This window comes from Benincasa hispida, chromosome 3, assembly GCF_027475165.1.
Source record: "Benincasa hispida cultivar pf3 chromosome 3, pf3_genome.v1.1, whole genome shotgun sequence".
NCBI lineage: Eukaryota > Viridiplantae > Streptophyta > Magnoliopsida > Cucurbitales > Cucurbitaceae > Benincasa > Benincasa hispida.
In genome coordinates, this window is record NC_143480.1 from 36,440,272 (window position 1) to 36,464,844 (window position 24,573).

The window sequence follows — 24,573 nt, forward strand, 5'->3', positions numbered from 1 at the left end:
TTTTTAGAGGTTCAGTGGGACTGAATAAATAAGAAGTATTCTCGGGGGTAAAACGATATTTTGACCCAGCCAAGACCACGAACAACCTGTGAAAGATTGACTTACTGGTTATGGTTATATCAGATGGACAGAAATATATCTACAGTGAGGGGAGTGCAACTACGGGACTTTAGTGGAATGACCCGTTAGTTAACAAATATTGATTAATTAGGTTAAAAAGTTTTACCGGTTAATCTCGGATTGTTGGAGCCCTTGATCTGTAGGTCCATTAAATCCCCTGCTAGCTCATATGGATTAAACTTAGAACAGTATGTTGGATTAATTCGAATTGTTCGAATTAGGAAAAGTGATTAAAATCGACAAGTATATGCAATATCACCATTAGATTTTGTATGACGCTCTATATTCAAATGTGATTCGAATTTCGAAAATATGAATGCGGATTTATGTTCAAGAGGTCAAAATTAGTTTAGAGGGTCAAAACTGTAAAAAAAGTCAAATGGTTGATTTTTTTACTAGGGAAAAGTCAAAGTTTGACTTTGACCATATGGAAAAATACCTTTTTGCCCTTGACTATAGTTAGTGGAATTATCCAATATTTTTGTTGGATAATCTCACTAACTTAAGTGGACTATATGTAAACATTATAGAATGATACATAACCCATTTTGGTCTAGTGTTTTGTGAGGTGTTGATTTTTGGTGAGCTTTTACATGCATTAGATGATGTAATTGTTTTATAGAAGGAAGTTTTTTTTTTTTAATAAATAAAGTCGTCTTCTTCTTACTGAATTTTTCTTTTTTTTTTTTTTTTTTTTGGTTTCCAAGTTATCACCAAAAACTCCATTTTTTTCTCACATTAACGTTGAACCTCTCATTCTTCCTTTTCATTCATTCATTCACCAGGTCCCACAACCCAGATCTGAGTCCAGAGAATAGAACTCTAGTGGTGGTCCGGTAGAGTTGAGTCAAGATTTAGTGAGAAAAAACATTTTTCGTGAGCTACAAAGGTTGTACACTATCTCTTTTTAGTTTACTGTTTTTCCTATATTTGCATGCTAATTTCCTTTTAACTAGAGTCAATTAGAGTGTAATTAGATCCTTATTCTGCTGTGTATGTCTCGTGTTCCATCAGTAATAAAGACAATAAAATCGAAAAACTTGAACTGGACTAATGTAGTTAATTAAAAAAAAGTCAAAATTTTCTCAAAATATCGAAATTTCTCGAAATTTTCTCAAAATCTTAAATTTTTTTCGAAATGAGCGAAATCGGTATATTTTCAGAATTTTGGTCTGTATATTGACTAAATGAAGCGATAGATCAAATTGATATATTTTTATGTATGTTTGAATATAGCTTAATAGATAAAATACTTATTATCATTTCAAATTTTAGTAGTTGAATTATCATTCCACAATTATCCATTCACTATGATGAAGAAATAACAATTAAGGGGACGTTTGAGACAAAAACTATTCTAAGACTATAATAACCACATCTTGTTACTAGTAGATACTATCCTATAGTCTCCAATTAGCTACAGCCAACATGATTTTAAAAGCCTTATTTGCTACAAGTTTTACTATTTTATATTCATCATTTTTTTATTCATAGCTATAATATTTATTGTTTTTTTTAAAATTAAAATAGTTTATACTTTAAACATATATTATTATAATCCAAACAAAAATAATCTATACTGAAATATAAATTATTATAATTAAATTATAATAATCAACTTCTTGTTATTTTGATGTTCTTGAAAATAAAAAACAACTAGGATTTTATGAATTTGTTTTCAAGCGTGCACACGTGTGAATCAATGAAAATGGAGTATGGTTTTGGCACGTGTGATATGCACCGCTACCCCTTGAATAAACTCCCATTTTTTCGAATTACTGTCAATTGAATGGCTCTTTCGAAAACATTATTTTCTTAAATTATAAAATATAATACATCAGTGTCTATTGTTTTCGTACTATGACGTGGCAATGACGAAGCATTTGATTCTTGAAAGTTTTGCCATTATTAAAAATTATTTTTATAATTGATAAACTTTTAATTAATAATGATGGTTAAATTAAAATTTTAAACTGTGAATTAAGGATGAGATTTATCTTCATATGATTTTCAACTTTTAAAAATACAAAATTAATCTATAAAGTTTGATAAATTTTAAAACTCATGAATCTGACGCAAAATTAAAAATTTAGTATACTATTAAACATAAAATTTATATTTATATTTAATATGCCTATTAAAAATTTAAAATATCAAATTATTCATAAACATATCTATCTAAAATGATAAGGCTCTATTCTGATATTTTTTATCATTAAAGATTTAAAGCACAAAACTTTTAAAGAAACGAAACTTGTAATTTAACATAAGGTCATATTATATTTTTATCTATTGTAGAAAATAGTCTTTTTTGGCACAAACAATTTCAATTGTAATGTTAGAAAAAATAGTGTAGTTAAACTAATTTTGATTGGCATAACTTTTCTTCCTGTGAGGTTCAATTTTCCATCATTATAATTATTGTACTAAAGATTTGATTTAAATTATATATTAAAAAATAAAATTAAAAAACTATCCTTTGAAAAGCCGGTTTATGACATAAATGAAGTCTATATACTTTTCAAAGCCTTCAACTTTAGACAAGTTTGATAATATTAGCATAATTGATGGACCCTTATATTAACTAATGATTTTTTCATGGGAAAAGATGATTTTATAAATGACTATCATATATGCATAGTTTTACAACTTGGACTAGCTTTAGTATTTTTATGATATGGTCAAATGGGTACTAATTAGATATTCAAATTAGAATCTTAGAAGACAATCTTAATGTGTAAAATAAGTTAGCATGTGGGCTTATACCATTTGCTTCCCTTTTTGTTCACATATCAAATGAGGAAGGTAACAAGTCATAGTTGTGTTGGAAGATTTTATTTTATTTTATTTTATTTTTTGGGTCCAATGGGATGGTGCTTGTAAGAACAAGCAAAATACTTGTACAACTTGAACAAGCAAAGTTGTTTACCTCTCTCTCTCTAAATTGATGTTGATAGATAACAAGAGAATGAGGTGTCAAAATCAATTATCGTCATTTAAGCAGGGGATTGTATGGGAATATGGGGTGAATGAGGAACAAGAAGGACAATATCTTTTCAGTGTTGTTTGGTAACTTTGGTTTATTCAATGTTGGTTTTTCATTTGCACTTCATGTGGATGTGATGTGTAAAAATAAATAAATAATTATAAATAAGATTTTAAAGAGATATATAATCATATTTGTTAGGTACGTTTTCTGAGAGATGTTTGGAGTAATAGTAGAGTTGTGAATTTTGAAGAGTTGTAAAGTCTAAAGGAGTTAAAAGTCGTGAGATCCACGATATAAAAAGTTCATAAAGAAAAAATTTTCGAGTATTATAATACTACCTGTTACTCTCATTCATAGTTTGACACATCTTCAAATTATATATTAGTTTATTATTCACTTATTTCGTAAACCTCATGTAATTCTCAAATTCCACTTTTAAAACAAATTAAGAATTTGTTGGGGTTGATGCCCTAAATCACGGATTTCATATTTTGTAAACTTTATTTGGAAAGAAATTATTTATTTAATGAAATAAGTATTATTTTATTTGACATTTAGTTGCATTGACCCAAAACTAATAAATTAAGATCCAAGATTATTCGATGTAGCTTAAACATGTATGTGGTGACATACATGTGGATCATGTTTAAGTAATAACCTGAACGGTCTATAGTAGATGAATAAGACTGGGTACCTTATCCTGGTGAAACTGTAGACACGACCCACTTTGTAATTGTTACAATTATTATAAAGTGTTACAAATGATCCGATCCTGATCATTCATGTGGAGACATGTGAGCGAGAGTATCCAACACAAAGAGTTTGTATAAGATCGGACCACGAAATGACTAGTCTCTCCTTATAATGTCGTTACTAGAAGATACTTACATTTCACCAGGGTGACCATAGGTGACTTGACCTTAATCCTAAATGAATTGTGAACTTTTGCCTATAAAAGCAGTCATTTGATTTACATGGGCGAGAGTGGTCAGATTCTCCACTCAATGTGCCTACCATTTTGAGAATTCATCTGATTGGGGAGTTGGGAACACTGATACACAAGAAGGAGTTCATTCCTTTTTGTTGTTAGGGTAAATAGATAAATTCTTCCCTGAGGGTTGATTTCAGGTCCTGAACAATGAGATGCTTCACCTTCTTCTCGCCCGAGAGGGGTTCAATGATAGCTGGACTATGACTAGTTGTTTATTAGAGGGATCAGTGGCACTTAAGGAGTTAGATGTAACTATAGGGGTAAAACGGTAATTTTGACTCAACCATACCTACGAGCAATTTGTGAAGGGTCAACGTACTATTGATTAGTTATATCTAATGGACACAGAAATATATCTACAGTGCAAATAGTGCAACTGTCGATCTTTAATGAAGTGACCGACAATTGATGAAGGTTAATTAATTTAATTAAAAAGTCTAATTAATTAATTTCGTATCATTGGAGTTTCAATCTGTAGATCTATAAGGTCCCCTTATTAGCTCAATAAGAATTAATGAGAATCAAATTAACTTTGAATTAATTTGAATTGTTCAAATTAATTAAAGAGAATTAATTGTATGAGATACAATTAATATAATGTATGTGATACATTATAATATAAAGTTTAAATGAGAGAAATAAATATTTGAATATGATTCAACTCTTGATTATATGAATATGAATCATATAAAAACGATAGGTAAAAATTAATATGAATATAATCCATATTAATACTATAAGTTATATGAGATAATATAAATTATAGATTATATTATATGTGATATAATATATAGTTCAAAATTAGTTATATTAAGGTAGTTAATATAATTAAATTTGAATTTAAATAATGAAATAACTCCCTTAGAAGTTATTACATGTTAAAGGAATAACTCCCTCATCTCCAGGTGACCTACTACAGAGGAGTTGAGGAGTTTTTTTTTTTTTTTTTTTTTTTTTTCCCCTATTATTGATTTTTTACGTGAAACTAATTTTTCACAGAAGATCTCTCTGCCCCATCTCCTTCCCTCTACCAAACTCTCTCAAGAACTCTACTTCCCTTTTCACCAAATTTAACCAAGGAAGCCTACCAAACTCTCATTAATTCTCACCTTGAGAATAACAAGGTAACACTTGTGCTGGTGTTCGGTTTTGGAGCCATTGTTGTTGTCTTTGAGTTGTTGTGTTGCTGAGTTTGAAAGAAATGGAGAAGATCTCTTATTCATGTTCACTGGAGAGGAAGCAAGAAGAATGGTTCTTCAATGGTTTGTATGCTCCATTTCCCTTTCTTCTCTGTAAAATCTTGTAGAAAGCATGCTTAGGTTTTCAATATGTTTATCCATGGTTTCCGTCTTCTCTATTTTCTTAAGTTTGTACAACAAAATTCGAGACACCTGACATTTGTATGCTTCCGTGGTGGGAATTTCAATCCCTTCAGAATTGAGGTCGTAGGGCTAGAAATTTTCCTGTTTTAAAAGCACAAAATTAATGTTTTTGGTTGTGAGTCCTATGAATTTCTTAGACCAAACAAGGAGTGAAGTTCACAACTCTAACTCTTTGAGCCAAAGCAATTACACTAAAAGTTGAAGATAATAATGAAGAAGAAAAGTTGTGGGAAAAAGTTCACCTTATTTTTTAACAACTAACTGCAGGAAATCAGACATGAGAATTTCCATGAGCAGTAGAAGAATCGTTCCAAATTTCATTCGTATATGAACATACTCGATTACAATCAAGAAATGGAAACACACAGTCATGTATAAAATAAAATTACAGCATATTTCTCTAAAGATCAGGGGATAGAACAAACATACCTTTGAAGACTCATCTTCAACACCCTTGATCACGAACGCTCGTTCACAACAATACGACAACCACGAACGCTCGAACACTTCAACCACTACACTACACGATCCACAGCAACCACGGACACAGTGAACGACCTCCACAAAACCTCGACTATGTCGAGTTGAGTATGACACCACCACAATGGCTATCTTGGTATTCTTGGTATGAGATCCAGAAGTGTGGACTCTATGTGAACTTGGTTAAAGGACAAGACCGGAGGAGAACGATCGTGTAAACAATTGAGCAAGTGGTAGATGACAGTGTCTATCATATAGACGATGCCCAATCGTTTAACAAAAGCTATGCGGTCATTTAGCAGAAGTTGCACGACCGTTTAGCTCATCGACCAGCTGAGTGTTTATCGTATAGAAACACTCCACGATCGTCTAGTCTCTCCAAGCTGTCGTTTAGAAAATCATATTTACTTGACAACCTTTTCGTGAGTAATTTTCGAGAATGGAAATCTCAATTCAACAACCTCTAAAATTAGGAAAATATTTTTTTCTTTTATCTCACGGTTACCATGAAACTACCAATAACCTCCCACTCAATTGGTTATTAGAGAAAAAGAAATAATTATCCAATAATTAATATTATTATAAATATATATGATAACCAACTTACCATAGTATATTATAACCTATAGTTTTAATATTTCATCTCATGAAACATATAAACCATAACTCTTTTTATATTTCATGGTACTTTAATGTAAATCTCATTTACATTAATCCTCCAATAGATGTATCTCATACATCACACCGATCATATCATGTATAATCGCATTACCTCTTGTCAATTTGAATATTTCAAATCAACACTAAGAACTGATTCTCAACTTGAATCCATTGAGCTACCAAGGGGACCTTATGGACCTGTAGCTCGAAGCTCCAACGGTACGTGAATAACTGTCTAAACTCTTTAGTCACGAGATCCACCATCCGTTAACTGCCAGACACTCCACTAAAGACCGACAACTGAACTCTCTTTACTATAGATATATTATGTGTCCATCTTAACTAATCAACAATGCGATAACCCTTCACAAATCGCTTGTAAGTACAGCTCGACCAATAACTGTTATGCCCCTGTTCTAACTTCTTAAGTACCACTGATCCCTCTAATGAATATAAGTCATAGTCCTACTATGATTGCATCATCTCTTTCAAAGAGAAGCTGTGGCCACTATGTTCAAGCTCCTGAATTAGCCCTTAAGGGAGCAATCTATCTACTTACCCCTGCTTCAGGGAAGGAGTGAATTCTATCTTGTGTAACTGAATTCCTAGCTCCCAAATTAGACAATCTCCAAAAAGGTAGGCATGTTGAGTTGGTAATCTGGCCTTTCTCACCCATACTAATCAAAGGACCGTCCTCAAAGGTAGAAGTTCCTAAAACACTCAGGATTGAGGTCATGTCACCTATGGTCGTTTTGGTGAGATGTAAGTCTCCAGTATCAACGATGTTATATATGACGCGTTATTTTATACGGTGATATAATGAAAGGAGTTGCGGTGATGGAAAATGCGTTGTGCAACAAGCTTTCTCAGTAGAACCCAAGTATAAATCCTGCGGAGTTTCCTAGTTAGTCCAGGGTCGAACTCAGGGACTAAGGAACACAATATGCGATAATAATTTTTAAGATAACTTTGCGGTAACCAATAAATCAAAAAGATGTTGGGTTGTTGTTTGCGGTATAAAATGTATGCGGCAGATTTGAGAAATGATTGATTATGCAGCAGATACACTGAGTATGCAGAGGGACGGGTTGAGAAAGTCTTTAGCAGCATTTCCCGAGAATGCGTTTAAACTATGTGATCATGCTACACTCATGCGACAACAATCATTTTCCAATGCAATGCGTTAGCTCCTAATTCTAGGACGCATGCAATGAATGCGATAATGTCTATTGAGCTTATTCCTAAGTCTCTACTTCTTGCCTATGCGATGATGCAAGATGCACACAAAGACAAAGTGACCGCATACAATCATAACTTATCTCTAGGATGCATGCGATGCGTTAATAGCAAACTGTGCTTATTCCTAAGCTCCTATCTCTTGATTATGCGTTTCTAATCCGACTTTCTCGAGCCTAGATTCTAACCTGACTTTTCCAAGCCTAGATTCTATCCTTAGACTACCCTCCCCAGTATCTCTAATGGACGAATGACACATACATAATACAAGATAATCGCATAGAATGAAGATCCCCAGTTATGCTAGCTAAGTGCTTCTCAACCCATTCGACAGATTTAGCTATTCATGTGTAATGTACAGAGAGTGAATAGATATAAAGATGTAAATTCCATTTCTATAGATAAGTTCAGAGTACAAAATGACAATGAAAGATAAGGGTAGAGAGTCTGGTAGCAATTCATTGCTTCCCAAGGCTTTTACACTATTAACTCTATTCTGCTTAAAAGATGTTCTTGCTTCCACAGGAGTTGGCCGTCTCTTTGATCTCGACACTTCCGACACTCTTCCAAGTTCACGGGAACGATCTCTCGGTACAATCTCACTTCCCTCGCTTCCGCCTTCTAAATAAAAGAAAAACTAAGAATAAGGCTACTTCTATCTAAAGGGAAAAATTCTCTAACTGTCGAACTCCTTCACTGAAGGTGGTCTCTGTATTTATAGAACTTCGGGGTGAAAGGCTTCTTCTCTCTTATGATTGCATTGATGGGATGTCATTAATTCTCTGTCTGATGCGCCGAATATTTGTCACCGAAAAGTTTAGTATACTTGTAAAGTAGTTCGTTAATGGCTTGTTAACTTAATTTGGAATCGACCATCATCAGCTTTCTGTCCCATTGTGATTTATTACGCTTTTCACCCGGATACATCCACCAAGTTGCGCTGGCTCTATGCGGCAACCTTCTTGAGCAGATATTTGCGAGCGCAAATAACCGCATAGCCTTGCGTTAATGCAATCTTTTGATGCGTCAGCCGTTGATTTCTTTGGATCGCATTTTCCGCCTTGTGTCAACACATATTCTGTACAAAAATACATAAGTTAACTGTTTTAATGCGATGGACGCATGCGACCGCAATATTGTGAACTTAATGCTTTTGGACGCAATCTTATATATTTTTATCAATGCAAACCTGCATTGTTTTATAACTTAGCATTGTAATAACGTACATTTCTGCCCGTTATCAATATACAGAGTCTAATCTTCTTGTGGTTCGGTCTTAGACAAACTCTTTGTATAGGCCCGCTCGCATGTCTCCACATGAATGATCATGATCTATCATTTGTAGTAGTTCACAACACTTGCAAACCTCTACAAAGCGGGTCGTATCCTTAGTGTCACCAGGATCAGGAATCCCTCCTTAATCCTTATACTACAGGCCTATTTAGATTATCACTTAAGGCATGATCCACTTGTATATCTCATATACATTCTTAAGTTTACATACAATAACCATGAAGCTTTGTTTATTGGATATGAGTAAATGTCATAATGAAATAACTCTTATTTTATTAAGAACAATGTGTATATATTATAAACAACGAGACTCTGGGAGAATTAAGACACCAATCCCAACACTAACAATATAGTAAAAGCAAGAGATGCTACAAAGAAATTTTTTTTCCCTTTGAAACTAAAAATTAGGAGTAGATACCTAATCAACCTACCTCACTTGATCCCATCTCTATGTAGATATCTAGAGACTAAGGAGGTATCTAGGACGCTAAGTTGAGTTTTAAAATCTGGAGTTAATATATTGAGAGGAAGTATGTGTTTGGAGTATAGAATTGTTTAGTTGAGTTTCTTATAAATATGCAAAAAAGTGAAATAGTCAAAGATAAAGTTCTCAATAAAAGTGCAAACTTTAATAGTGAGCACTATTATTGGTAGGAGAACACTATTAAAGTTGGTGGAATTGAATAATATTTGACAAATTTGACAGGTCCAAGAAGAGAATTTAAGATCACTCCTAGCTGCTAAGGCATTCTTATATCACTATAGACCTTTTTCTTTTTGAAGAGTTTATCAATTTATATATCATAATTTTTGTGCTATTGTAATGATTTTGTTAGGGTAATCTGTACAATATTTTTTAAATCTCATATCATCCAAGAAACTTTCAATTACATAACCATCAACATTTTAAAGAAATTATTGTTACTATTCATGAATTCATGATTTCATAAAAAGTATAATAAAAAGTATAAAATGATGTTATTTAGAATTATAAATTTAGTCCTTCAAATTTTAACGGTAAAAAAATATCCTCTTAAGTTACTTAAATTTCAAATCTATATGTATCATTGAACTTAATCTCCCAACTTTAAATTTCATGTTAAATAAATTATTGGCTAATTCAACATTTAAAAAATATATATATCTATTCTACGTGTAGTTTTTTATCTTATTAGTTTCGTGTTTAGTAAGTCCGTGAAACAAAAAATTATATCGCCATAAACTTATTTAGCATCTTTTAAAGTTCATTGTGCATAGCTTCAAAAAAACGAAAATATTATCAAACGAGTCTTTCCAAGCGGAGGGATCTAATGAATCATCAACATAATAATTTGTATTCAGAACTTGTATATTGTAATGTTAAATAAATATGACTGTTTACAATGAGTCGGCCATGGAGTTCTGCAAAAGCTAAGAAAGAGCAGTCCCACTATCTTTGGCTAAAACAATAAAGTCCCTTCACTGTTACCAAGTTCAGTAAAACAACTATGATAAACTTATCAATTTGTTAAAACAAGAAGAAGAAGAAGAAGAGGAAAAACAAAAGTTTCTGGATTTAGTGCATGGAAAAGCAGCTGTCTTACCCACTTTTATTTGCACAACACAGAAGCATATATTACAGGATCATCATCCATGTCATATATCATCAGAGTTATCTAGCACTGAAATCAATTGGCCAAGCTTGTCGACAGGTTCTTTCAATCAGCACGTCCTCAAAAGCTTCGTTGCTTGTAAACACGAAAACCAACCATTTTCTCTATGTTGAGAATCTATGGTTTTATTATCATTCCATGATTCGGCGGCCTTGGGAGTTTTTGATGGTCCAAGACTTTCCAAGGGTGTTTGGGGGTTTCCCGTTTCTGTCCATGCCTCTGCAATCCGGTCAACCATTTCCAAAATATCGCTCATCTTTGGACGATTCTTTGGATTTCGAACGAGGCAACGGTTTGCAACATTTGACAGCTTATATGCGGATTTGATGTGTGATTTCCCCTTCAGCCTAGGATCCAGTATTAGCTGGAACTTCTTTGTGTCTGCCAGATATGGCTTCACCCATTCTAAAAGCTTCTGCTCGCTCTTGGGACGGTTTCGGTCTATGGGGACCCTACCCGTTATGAGTTCATAAAGAAAAACCCCATAACTCCACACGTCGGTCTTGGATGTCAGACGTCCAGTCTGGACATACTCAGGAGCTGCATACCCCATGGTTCCAACAATCTGATGTGCATTGTTGTTATATTTATTGAGTACCAAGAAAACATAAAAAGTTCTAAACAAAACTACAGCAATATAGCAACTCAAAAGCCAAAGCTGAACTCCACAATGACAATCCTATTAATAGCCGTGGTATGAGTTTGAGAAATTAGATTAGTACAGCATAAAACAATTACTGGAAGCCAGGAACGACGAAGTTCATTTGGAAAAACTGTCAGATTGTTATGTATGTGCGTGCATATGAGTTCGTTTGGTCTTCGTGGTCTGAATTGAGCAATGTTCAATTTATATTAACTACTAAGTAAAGTGGGTGGTACTGTTTGAGCATACCGCTGTTGAGACGTGAGTAAACCCTTCTGGAGGTCCTAATCTGGCAAGTCCAAAGTCTGACAGCTTTGCATTCCATTGCTCATCCAGAAGAATGTTCGAAGACTTGAAATCCCGAAAGATTATCTGCGATGTTCTTTGCTGAATAAAGATACAGTACCCAAAAGCCTAGGAAAAGTTGCTTACACAAAGGAAAAAAAAGTACCTGAACATCTAACTCTTCATGTAGATATGTTAGTCCGCGAGCAGCATCTCGGGCAATTCTTAATCTCATGGCCCAGGAAAGAGTTGTCTCTGCTCGACTTGATAAATGATCCAACACACTTCCATTAGCCAAGAACTCGTAAACCAGTAGACGCTGTATTCCTCTTTCATCATCATCGGCACAGTAGCCTACCAATTTAACAAGGTTTGGATGCTCAACAAATCCAAGAAAATTCACTTCTGTCACCCACTCCTTGTGACCCTGCCAACAAGAGGGCAGAACCTCAATATGCAAACTAGTAATCCTTGGAAATTGATGGTAATCACGCAAAACGAAAATCACGGCAATGAAGATTATAGTATGGCATTTCAGTAGTATATTTGCTGTAATAAGTGCAAAAATAGCTTGTAATTGTTTGTCATATAAGATTTGAGTTTAGAATATAATTCTGCTGTTGTGAATCTGTGATGCATTCCCATATATGATGCACTGGGTAACAACAATTGGCTTGTAAAAGTTATACTTGTAAGACTTGAAATGTGTACAAAAATATATTCTACATCTCCCATGAAAGTATGGAAGACAAAGGAAAAAACCCATCTAGAAAACAGAACACCATCTTTTCTTCCATGGAATTGCTAATGTACTTTGCTCAGTAAAATAATTTCAAATGAAATTGATGAACAAGAAAAAAATTAAGTTGGCCTAAAACTTTCATCAAAGACTAGATAGCTTTCTAGTTGATATCAAGAGGCAGAAAACTTGCCTGCAATCCCCTTTTACCAAGCTGTTTGACAGCAACTTCAATTTTTTGCGACGGATCATCTGCACTCTTGATTGACCCTCTATAAACACATCCAAAACCACCTTCTCCAACCATAAAAGTTCGACTGAAATTTTTAGTAGCTGATTTGAGATCAGAGACGGCAAAAACTCTGAGGTTGCTAGCTCTCTCAGACATGCTGAGTATGTAATTTCTCCTTGAGGATTCCGAGCTACTGTTTGAAACATTTTGTGAATTAAGTTCAGAACCAGATCTTCCAACTTCAATATCGGTATTCGCAGAATTGATGGACATAACTGGTGTTGAGTTCATTGGCTTATCCCTCTTGTCCCCATTACAAAATGAGGAAAACCAACTCATGCCTCCTGAAATGACCAACACATTGATTCTTCAGTTACCAACCTAAACGTAGCAGAAAACATGGACATGAATGCCAACTTGCCAGAACAAACAGGGAAATCAACTACAATTCAAGGGAAAAGGTTGAAGTTCATTGTGGGAAAGAAAAGAACATAACATACTGACAAACAATCCAAGCCAAGCCTTGGAAGAATTGTCAATAATTCTCCCATTACAAAAGGAAATGGAATCTACAGAATCTCAGATCTTCTAGTTTCATTTCACCATGACAATTCAAATGACAAACCAGTAAATCACCCTATAAATGACCAATTAAGAAAACAACACATCTCTTAGTCCTACGGTGACAGTCGAAATCGACCCATCTGTTATAACAAAAAGAGAAACAAGTCTAAACAGAACAACATGAAAAGATATTAAAAAAGTGAGCAGCATACCAGATTAGTAACTTTATTCCAAGAAAAGCAAAAAGCAAAAAGAGAAAAAGGGTCGGAATCAGATAATCCAAACCTGTTTCGCTTTTCACAAGATCGCAGCAGCCATGAATCCAAACTTTTGTAGGAAATTTCTAAGAGAAAACCCAGGTTGAAAAATGCCCAGAAAACGTAGAAATCGGTGGAAGTAGAAGGATAGGAGACAACCCAGTAAATGCTTTTGAGAGTCTTCACACGGCAGCTGAAAGTCAATCGGTCTGGTCAGCTAACGAGCCGAGATTAACGAAGGGGCAAGTATAAAATATGGGTTTAAGTGGGAGTGATTGGTACCGGAAAGTAGAATTAAGAGATGAATATGGATGATTAGGAAGTGAAGACTGGCTGAGGGAAATTGAAGGCGGAGTCAATGGATGAGGTTCGTGGAATGAAATCAGTGGGAAGCGACAGCAATTCTTAGGGCCCGCCATGGCTTTGAATGGGGTCTTCTTCGACCAGAATTAAAGCCGTGGAAGGAGCCAGGTAACTGCTTCACCGACCCCAAAAGCTCAAATTTCTTGCTTTTTCGCCATTTTCAGAGTAAATATGAACGTGGATTGGATTATGTCTTCAGCGGTGAATTTTTCTTACTCTGTAACTCGTCCTATGCTCATGGAATAAGAATAAATTTCAAATTTTTATAAGCAATCAATGAGTCAATCCTAAAAAATGTAGAATAACATCTGGGTTAATTAGACAAGAGGTGTAGTTTTTTTAAAAAAAATCAGGGAAAAGGGGTTGTTTAGAAATAAATTAGAAAAATAGTGTTTTTTTTTTTTAAAAAAAAAAATCTTTTTTTTTCTTTTTTATTTTAATTTCCTTGTTAACTTCCCTTAGCATAGCACTTATTCTCTCTCTCTCTCTCTCTCTTTTTTAAAAACTTTCTATCCATTTGCTTTTCTTTTTTCTTTTTAATCTCTATTTCAATTTCCTTTTAAACAATTTTTTTTAGTATTGAGATTGTCAAAGGGTTTTTTTTTTAATATAAAATATAATTTTATTTCTAGATTTTTGGATCTAATTTCTATTTGATTCACTATTATATTTTTAATCAATTAATTTTGAGTAAGTTATGTTTCAATTTAATTTACATATTTCATAATATTACAATTTTAACTTGAGATTTAAATTGTGTTTCAATTTGATCTATAGGATTTAAGATTTGCACTTTTACCTCAACATATCATCATATATACACTACTAAGTAATTTGATCAAAATTTAAAAATGTTACAATTTTACCATTGAGTTCTTTTTTTCTTTTTTATTTTTAGACAATACTAGTAAGATTTAATTTTTGTTTCCATTTATTCGATAGGTTTCAAGATTCACATTTTTAACTTCAATTTTTCATTAAATACTCATTTTCTGTCTTTAATAGTAATAGATATTAGTTATTTTAAAATAAATATAATTAATTAAGTTATATTTACTAAAAAATAAATTTAAAATTTCATTTCATAGAATTATTTTAAATTAATTAATTGACATTAATATCAAAGGCTAAAATTGGGTATTTAGTGAAACAATCCAAGGTAAAGTGTGAATCTTGAAATCAAGATATCAAATTGAAACAAAATTCAAATCTCAAGGTAAAATTGTAACACTATGAAACCTTGAGACTAAGTTGAAATTGAAATAGAACTTACTCAAAATTAATTGATTAAGAATATGACATTGTAAAACCTACAAATAAAAAAGAAATTAGGCTCTAAGTCTAAAAATAAAAAATATCTTTTATCAAAATTAATTGAAGTTAAAAATGTAAATCTTGAAACCTAACAACTAAAAATTAAAACAATAATTAAATCTTACTGGTATTACCTCGAAAAAAGAAGAACTTAATGGTGAAATTGTAACATTCTTAAATTTTAATTATATACTCAGTAGTGTATATATCATCAGAGGTTAAATTGCAAATCTTAAATCCTATAGACCAGATTGAAACAAAATTCAAATCTCAAGATAAAAATGTAATATTGTAAAATCTTTATACTAAATTGAAATAGGACTTCTTAAAAATTAATTGATTAAAAATATAATATTTTAAAACCTAAAAATCAAATAGAAAATAAACTAAAAATCTAGAAATAAAATTATATTTCATAACAAAAAAAAATAACATTTGACAATCTCAATACTAAAAAAAAGAAAAAATAGTTTAAAAGGAACAGATGAAATAAAGAAGACAAAAAAAGAAAAAAGAAAAAAAAAGAGTAAATAGATAGAAAGTTATTAAAAAAATGTGGGTGTGTCTCTTAAACAGAGCGAGTAGAAATACCGGAAGATCGCTCAGGGCAACTCGACAAAGAACCCAAAGGCGTAGAAAGCAGAGAGCGGGTCGACTCTCGCGAGAGCGAGATTATCGTTTGAACATGAGTAGAGAAGACAGTGTAAAAGCCTGAGAAGTAAGAGATTGCTACCAGGCTCTTTATTCTCTTGTTGCATTGTTATTTTGTACTTCAACTTTATATTTATACAATAAAAGTTCTTATTCTACATCTGTTCACTCTCTTAGCACGCATGAGTAGCTAAGCTTGTCGAATGGGTTGAAAAAAACTAAGCTAACATGACCTAGGATTTTCATTGCTTGCGATTATCTTATTTTATGTTGTGTCCAACATCCCTTTAGAGATACTCGAGAGAGAGTCTAAAGAAATAACCTAAGACTTGAGAGAGCTAGGTTAGAATCTAGACTCGAGAGAGCAAGATTAGAACTGCATAAACAAGAGATAGGGACTTAGAGATAAGCTCTGTTTGCCAACCTGCATCGCATGCATCCTAGAGATAGGTATGATATTATGTGGTTGCCTTATTTGTGTATGTCATTTTATCATCGCATAAATAAGAATAGAGGCTTATGTGTAGGTCTTATAGACTTATCGCATATATCGTATGCGTTCTAGCATTAGAAGCCGTAGCATTCGCATCAAGAGATGGTTTACTATTGTATGTGTGTTGCATGATCGCATAGCATGAATGCATCCTAGGAAGTGTTAGCCGAAACCCTTCTCAACCCGTTCACCGCATACTCATCGTATCTTCCGTTTTATCAATTCTTTTCGAACTCCGCCGCATTTGTTTATTTTTATTACCGCAACAACATTCCCAATAACCACTTGATTTATTTGGTTACCGCAAAGTCTTTTGAAAATTACCACCACACATTGTTTTCCCAAGTCCCTGAGTTCGACCCTGGACTTACCAAGAAACTCAATGGGGTTTACACTTGGATTCCACTGAGAAAACTTGAGTGCTCAACGCAATTCCATCATCACATTTCATCCATAATTCCACCTCATAAAATAATGCATCGAGTTTTTGGCGCCGTTGCCGGGGACTTCGACAAAATAGTGTGCTAACAGTAATTTTTCTGATTTCCTTGCAGACTCTTAATCTCTGACGAATTACGACTCGGAGATTGAGAGAACGTTCAGATGGAGATTAAGAGACTGCAACAATAACAATCAAATAAAGAAGATATGACAGAGCAACCTGGAAACGGAGCACCAAACGAAAACAACGTCATGGCGAATCCAATCCTTTTAGCTATCAATCGTAATAGGCCCATTAGGGACTATGCATTGCCAAACCTCTATGATTTCTCTCCAGGAATCATGAGGTCTACCTCGATGGAAGCAAATTCAAAATGAAGTCGATGATGCTGCAGATGATCCAGAATGCAGGACAATTTGGAGGACGACGTGGCGAGGACCTACATGCCTACCTCTGTAGCTTTATAGAAATCTGCAATACTTTTATGTTCCCGAACATCTCTGCAGAAGAAGTTCGACTAACTCTGTTTTCATTTTCTCTTTGTGATTAGGCAAGAAAATTGGCGTATTCCTTCGAGTCGGGAGAGATCACTTCATGGGAACAGGTCGTAGAGAAGTTCATGAAGAAATATTTTCCACCTACTGAGAATGCTAGACGAAGGAAACTCATAACGAATTTTGAACAAGACATGGAGGAATCGCTCAGCGATGCCTGGCGAGGTTTAAGAGGTTGGTCAGAGACTGTCCACACAATGGATTGCTAGACTGCCTTCAGATGGAAATCTTTTATCATGGTTTAAATCCCGCTTCGCAGATCGCTTTGCAGACCGCTGCCAATGCGGCAGCCGCTCGTGGTCTGCTTGACAAAATGTATGACAAAGCTAAAAATATCTTGGATTGCATCTCTAAAAACCACGAGGATTGGAGAGAGAGTGATTAAAGATCGAGAATTAAGGATAACGATGCAAGTAATGGTGCTATTGCTTCACTACAAAATCAGATGACCGCAATGATGAACTTAATTCAGGGATTTGCGATCAGCAGTTCAACACCGTAAAATGGGCAAGTCGACGCAATTAATCAAAACACCGCAAGGTGTGCAACTTGTGGTGAGGACACTGATAACTTGTAGAAATACAAGTTATTTATGCTGTTTTATTTAGATTATGCGGCAAAAAGAAGGAAAAGTTACGTCGATAGTATAAGAATTGGCTTAGAAATACGAAAATTGTAAAGTGTCGTGAACACACCTATTAACCCCATTGCGATGGCGAAATGGATTGTCCAAGTCTTTGTTTTGTAGGAAATAAGTCACCACATGCGTTAATTGCTCGAGGAAAAAATGAACAACGCATCCACACAACATGCGACAATCGATCAAGAACGGAAAATATCAACGCAATTGCAGTGCATGCGATGATCGGTCATGGATTCAAGTGATCAACGCATTTCCACCGCATGCGGCGATCAACAAGAGATCAAAACAACTATACCGCATGTGGCGATCGATCGAAGATGTGAAAAGCAACGCATTCGCGGAACATTCTGACAAGTGTACAGCTTTTTTGTTGTACGATTCTGACCAATTGATCGTGGAGCAGAAAGGACTTTTCCATTACGCCATGGCAGTAATATTAGAATTACAAAGTGGGACCACTAACACAAAGAGCCAAGGTCTACAAATAGCTTCCTCGAATTCATTGTTAAGGAGGCTGGTCTGAAGAGACAATACAGAGAAAATCTGGGAGAACGACGAGACAAGGCTGAAATGTGAGTCTCTGAGCAAGAAATTCTTTCCATTCTCGAAGAAGAAGCTCTGTGCAAGAGGTCACTTCTACCTAGAAAGCAAGCCTGAGAGGGAAGTTTTCCACTCCATTTCATCCACACGCCGGCAAGCACAACGTCTCCGATCGGGATCTGTGTCAAGACATTGACACGCTTTCTGTATTTGTTTCTATTCTTTCATTCATCTACTGTGTTCATCTTTCTTTAATCTTTCATTCACAAATCATGTATCAAATGCTAATCTTTAGATTTAAATATCATTATCGTAATCATTATCATCTCTCTGTTCTTTTCCACACACTTATCATCCATTTTCTCCATCATGTGTCACTAATCCCTTGGGTAAAGGGGAAGGATTAAGCAAGTGAGTCAATCCTTGTTAAGGTAATCGGCTAAGTTTGGCTAAAGCATGCTCGATGACATATTCACCTGTGAGAACAGAAGTGAAGATATTATTTCGCCTATCGAGAGAAAGTTGGAAGAATGTCTTAACTAAATTGAGAAGTATCTCCAGAGATGGAAACAACCTTGCGTTCATTACGTTCATCCCTGTTTCACCATAGACGTATGGGGAACGCGACCAATCACTGAAAGGTGTAGGCCAAGGGAAAGCGGAATCTGAGTCGCATCCTTAACAAGATTGACGAACTTGTGATATCCTTTCTCTCAACTCATTCTTTTTCTGATTCATTCACAAGACTTGCCACCGCATTCATTAGATTCTTTTGTACAACTTCACAGCCAGTCCTCACCCCATGTCATTAATAGTTTAGTCATTTATGTTATCATCGCAATTTACTTTCTCGCACTTTATTTACCATCGCAATTTACTTTTTGGCACAAACCAATTATTTATTCTTTATGTTAAATTGGTCGCAGTTACCATATTAGTATCGCAATAACAACAACAATCGTCGTGCTCGACCTCAGGTCAATCTGAAAAACTTGCGTTGGAATTATATTTGGTTCTAGTGTAAGAAAACTTGTGACACGCACTATATCATCGTATACTACGAAGTATATTATCATCATCGCATACACCTAGACCGTAGTATCGCGCATATCTTTATCGCAAAGCACTTGAGCACATGGAGTATCATCATTTTCATTCATTTGTGCATAATTAAAAAAAAATGACACCATTTTCCTAATTTAATTCTAAACAGCCCCTTTCCCTTATTTTTTTTCAAAAATTACCCCTCTTATCCAATTAATCCATAAAAACTTGGGTTATTACTATTTCAAATCGATCAACATTATTCTCTACATATTTTATTTTTTAAAAATTTCCACGTGATAATTTTTAGATAGTGACTTGTATTGCACAAAGATATACAGTTCAATGATCACTTAAGTATTTTCCTTTTAAATCTCTTTTGTTATAGTATTTACTATTTTCTACTTTCTCTTTTTTGTGTTGAATTGGAGTGCATGTCAATACCACTTAGCAAAGTTCACTTGAATTATTTTTATTTATTATATTTGTTTATTTGAAGATGTGTAATCTATGTGCATATGGAAGAGTGTACATTCAACATTCATGATGTTTATAGTACACATATTAAACCCATTAACAAAGTAGATCCATCATGTACATGTACTATATATAGACACACACATATAGAGATAAGAGTTGGTTCTACCTTTGATTCCAATCTCCTCATTTTTGGACATTTAGATTTTTTTTTATTATTAATAATTTACCTAAATTTTTTTATATAATTTTTTAATATGTGAACAAAAAATATAAAGTGTAAAAAAAAAAAATTTAGGGAAATAATTTAAATGGACTAAAAAATATTTTCCACTATTTAAAAAAATTAAGGATTGTTTCCATTATTCTCAACATCATAATTGAGTCGAGTTAAAATATGTCTTATGACAACTACAACATAGTTAATAGTTCTTAGGTAAGCTTGATGAGTTTTTAGAAGTTACGCTTATTTATTAATTAAATATATATCTTTTAATTATTAAATTTACATCTTTCACATTATGTTGATCCAACTAAAGAAATAATAAATTTATTTAGGATGCGTTTGAAATATATTTTCAAGTATTTAATTTTAAAAAGAAATCATTTTGAAAGAAATTGAAGCGTTTGACAACCGTTCAAATAGCTTGTTAAATGTATTTTAATAAGTTTTTATCAAAAGTGTTTTAATAAAAATGAATTTTTTTGAAAAATAACTTTTTCTTATGTCAATCTTAATGGGCTGTTAATGTACGAATTAAAGTCTAGAATCCATCGCAATTTATTAGAAAAAATAATCTGTAAAAAACAAAAGCTTGTACATAGAAAATACTGTCTGAAATGAATCTAGAGATCAACGGACATAAATCTGTATTATTGATTTTGATGTTAGAGATTTGATTCTCTCAATCTATATATTATTAAAAAAAAGACATAAAGTAAAATCTAGGTTCAAATAGTCCATATATATATATATATATATATATATAAATAAAGCTATGAACTTTAAAAATTGGCTACTAAATCAGTAAACTTAATAAGTCTTTACTTTTATTTTATATAATAAATCCTTATGTTTCAAATTTATGTCTAATAAATTGACTTACAATGTTTTTCAATATTTATAAACATATTAATACATTAGGCACAAAATTGATGTATAATAGATTTATTAATTTAAAAAAGGACTACATATGTAAGTATGAGTTTAGAAATCTATTTGACAATTTCAAAACTTTATAGACTTATTAAAAACCAGGAAAAAAATTAAAAAACATCATTAATTTTTTATAAGAAAGGAAAAAAAACTTATTTCTTTTTTAGAAGAACTTAGTAAATACTTAGACTATACTAGGAAATATTTTCATCAATTTGATGTTAATCCATTTCAATTAAATTTTCATTTAATTTCGATTAATTTAAACTATTGTCACGCTTTCTTTTTTTATTTGTGAAGCAGTTTGTCGACAGAAAAATATTTTAATTGACTAAAAGTTATTTGAGAATTTGCAACACAAAATAACTTTATTTTAAGAATTTTTTATTGATAGAAAAAATGTCAAATTATTTACGTAAATAACAAAAAAAAATTGATAAATTGATAAACTTTTATCAACATCTATCACATGGTACTCTATCCGTTTCTATCATTGATAGACTTTTATCAGCCTCTAAAAATTAAATTTTATTACTTTGTATAAATAGTTTATCTTATTTTTCTATTTTTCTATTTTTTTGATTTATTTTTTTTTAAAAAAATAATTTAAAGATACAAATACGACATAATAGCTTTTAAAGTTTATTTTTAAGTATTTATCTTACAATTTTTGGAAAACATCACGAATAAACGGTGGCATCAACGAAAAAACAACTGAGAAAATAAATTTTAAACATCGAAAAGAAATATTATTCCATGACATAAAAACTATTTACAAGGGGAAATATTTGGAAATAATAATAATATATAATAAAAAATGAAAGGGCAAACCTACTGAACATAAACTAAAATTGGTGTCTATAGTAAAGTCGAGGTTTCTAATCCTAAGTTTGGGAGCGAACTTTTACAAGTTATTGAGACATATATCTATTCCAAAACCAGTTTTGTCTCCAAACACATGATATATCTTAATGGGGACACCTTTTGTCTCTGACAGGAAGAAATAGATGAATATGATCATCAAAACTACGAAGAAAGCAAAGAAGCAAAACAATCCAAATTTCATATGACAAAGCATGGTGAGGAAGATCTGAGCAATTAAAAGGGTAAAGAACATGTTTACTGAGACTGTTATGCTTTGAGCAGCCGATCGAATCTCGAGCGAAAAGATTTCACTTGGAACCAGTCATCCCAAATGTCCCCAAGACCATGCAAAAGCTTGAACGGAAATGCAAATGAACAACACTACTACACCAACCATACCACTTGGGTAAATAAGCAACAACTTCACTAGAAACTCCAAATTTCTAAGCAATGAAACGACAACCAAAACCTACAAATGTTATTTTTATTAGAATCCAATCAATTATGAAAGAAAAGGCTATTGAAAAACCATTATTAAAAGCACGCTTTTACTATATTTCTTACAATGATTTTTTTTTAAAAGTTACTCACCTAGAAAATAAACATGATGGTTCCACCCATCAAGAAAAGAATTCTCCTTCTCCACTTATCAGTGTCATAAACAAATACAAAAGTGGCCGAAACATTAATACCACCAGTGATGACAGACAAAAGAAGAGAAGCATTGTCTCCAAATCTAATAGTCTTGAATAACATAGGAGCATAGAACATGACTACATTGATACCAGTCAATTGCTGAAAGAATAGAATTAAAATTAACATTACCAATGGCGGTTTGTTTTGTCTCTTTCTTAAATTTCTCCATGGATGTTTCACTGCTTTTGCAGCCATGCTTGCTGCCACAATGTCTTGAAATTCCGTATCTACATCCTTATCAGACACACCACGAATGCGTTTAAGCATGGCTCTTGCCTTCTCAACTTTACCTCTTTTCAACACTGATGTTGGAGTGTCAAGAAAGAATAAAACTGAGATTGTGATAAACAATACAGACACCGCTGCACCGCCCAAACTTACACGCCACTCCCATCCACCAGGAATATTAGCAGTACTATAGTTGACAAAGTTTGCTATTAAAATACCAATTGTAGTTGAAAGTTGAAAAACAACATTGAGAGAACCTCAATATTTAGATAGAGCCGTCACCGAAACATAAAGTGGAACAAATTGAAGAGAAGACCCAATACCATGCCTAAACAAATACAACCAATGATCAACATAGCAATGTTTTGAGCTATAACATTCACAATAGCACCAACCAAAAACACAAAACATAAAAAAGCATGGACTTTTTACGACCAAAAGTTTTAATGACCCAAGATGCTAAAAAGGAGGCTAAAAGTGCAGCCAAATAAAGAGAAGAAGTGAACATGGTGAGAGTAAGGCTATTAAACTTGCAATATTGATTGATAGAAATGTCGAGAGCTTCTTTCTAATAAACAAATGGAAAAAATATTTGTAGAAAATGAGTCATAAAGGTAATGCCACCTAATAGTACAAAAAAAAAATTAAAAACAAATTTAGTGAAAAGTGAAAAGAGGAAAAAGAAGAGAAAGAAAGAGATTTGAGAATACTTGAAGCACCTGAGATACCAATGTCGCAATCGAAGATGAGTCTGCCCATCGTGGCAACAATGCATGTCATCAACACATAAAAAGTCAATTCTCTGGGATAGTTCTTGATCGGATCGCCTTCATTATGGTTGAGCTCGAAACCACCGCCGGCCATCGTACTCGAAAGCTAAAAATTGAAGAGTATAGTGTTAGGGAGAAATGCCACGTGGACAAAATAAACATGTCATCAATAGATATCACGTCAAACACAGGTCAACAATCTGACTTGCCACACTGCATAATTCCAAAAGCTTCATTCTATTAGGAATTTGTTTAAACGAATATTTCCTCATCCATTCCCTTGGTGCCATCTATATTTTTTTTTTTGAATTGTAATATCTTGTATATTTATCATTATTATTCTTTCCTTACAAAAGGAATCTATTATGTATAAATGGTGATATACCATTCATTCATCGAGTACACAAAAATTTAAGAGGTATTCTATCCCAAAATATAGCAAATCCCTAAATTCAAACTTGGTATCAAAATTTATGGACTTTGACAAACTCCCCTCCATTATCAGATTGAAGCATTTTAACAGATTTCTCAAATTGTGTTTGAACATAACTTAGGAAGTGTTTAAATTTCCAAAGGCATCACTCTTCTATTTAAGCGGTTATATACACATGTATCTGAAGGACTGTGAGGTCTGATGCGGAAGTGGCGATCGGTCCCAATTTTCAGTTTCACAGAATCGTGAAAACATAGAACCTTAAGTATGCATTCTAAAACCAAAATTTATAGCATGCTAAAAAAATAGAAAGAAGGAATTTGGGGTTTAGATCACTAACCTCTTGAAGAACTTATTCTGATCCGACCACAAACACTTCGTA

The 24,573-nt window shown here is 33.2% G+C and overlaps 1 protein-coding gene, 1 long non-coding RNA gene and 1 pseudogene across 5 annotated transcripts; 1 reads left to right on the forward strand and 2 right to left on the reverse strand.

Moving 5' to 3' along the window:
* Window positions 1-10,462: 10,462 nt before the first annotated feature.
* Window positions 10,463-14,123, reverse strand: LOC120073871 (serine/threonine-protein kinase PCRK1-like). 4 transcript variants are annotated; one of them, XM_039026774.2, is made up of 5 exons: window positions 13,552-14,123; window positions 12,664-13,046; window positions 11,898-12,158; window positions 11,696-11,818; window positions 10,463-11,368 (listed from the first exon to the last, which is right to left on the reverse strand). In XM_039026774.2, exons 2-5 carry the CDS (start codon window positions 13,039-13,041, stop codon window positions 10,853-10,855), a joined length of 1,278 nt encoding a protein of 425 aa, XP_038882702.1. In that variant the 5' UTR covers window positions 13,042-13,046; window positions 13,552-14,123; the 3' UTR covers window positions 10,463-10,852. The 4 variants fall into 4 exon arrangements, with proteins under 4 accessions (XP_038882702.1, XP_038882703.1, XP_038882704.1 ...); XM_039026775.2 differs by having other exon boundaries at window positions 12,664-13,083; window positions 13,552-13,942; XM_039026776.2 differs by having other exon boundaries at window positions 13,479-13,836.
* LOC150037230 (uncharacterized) lies at window positions 13,857-17,039 on the forward strand. The gene is made up of 3 exons (XR_016528448.1): window positions 13,857-13,994; window positions 15,777-15,918; window positions 16,899-17,039. It is a non-coding gene; the product is annotated as an uncharacterized LOC150037230 (long non-coding RNA).
* Window positions 17,040-22,111: 5,072 nt separating this feature from the next.
* LOC120073535 (sugar transport protein 1 pseudogene) lies at window positions 22,112-23,852 on the reverse strand (annotated as a pseudogene).
* Window positions 23,853-24,573: the final 721 nt, after the last annotated feature.

What these genes read in the sequence shown, in the direction of transcription:
- LOC120073871 (XM_039026774.2), bottom strand. Translation starts at nt 13,041, where the DNA reads ATGAGTTGGTTTTCCTCATTTTGTAATGGGGACAAGAGGGATAAGCCA. An exon ending in TTGGTAAAAGGGGATTGCAG is followed by an intron (nt 12,159 to 12,663) that starts GCAAGTTTTCTG and finishes TCTTGTTGGCAG; the next exon opens with GGTCACAAGGAGTGGGTGAC. An exon ending in TTACTCACGTCTCAACAGCG is followed by an intron (nt 11,369 to 11,695) that starts GTATGCTCAAAC and finishes AATGCACATCAG; the next exon opens with ATTGTTGGAACCATGGGGTA.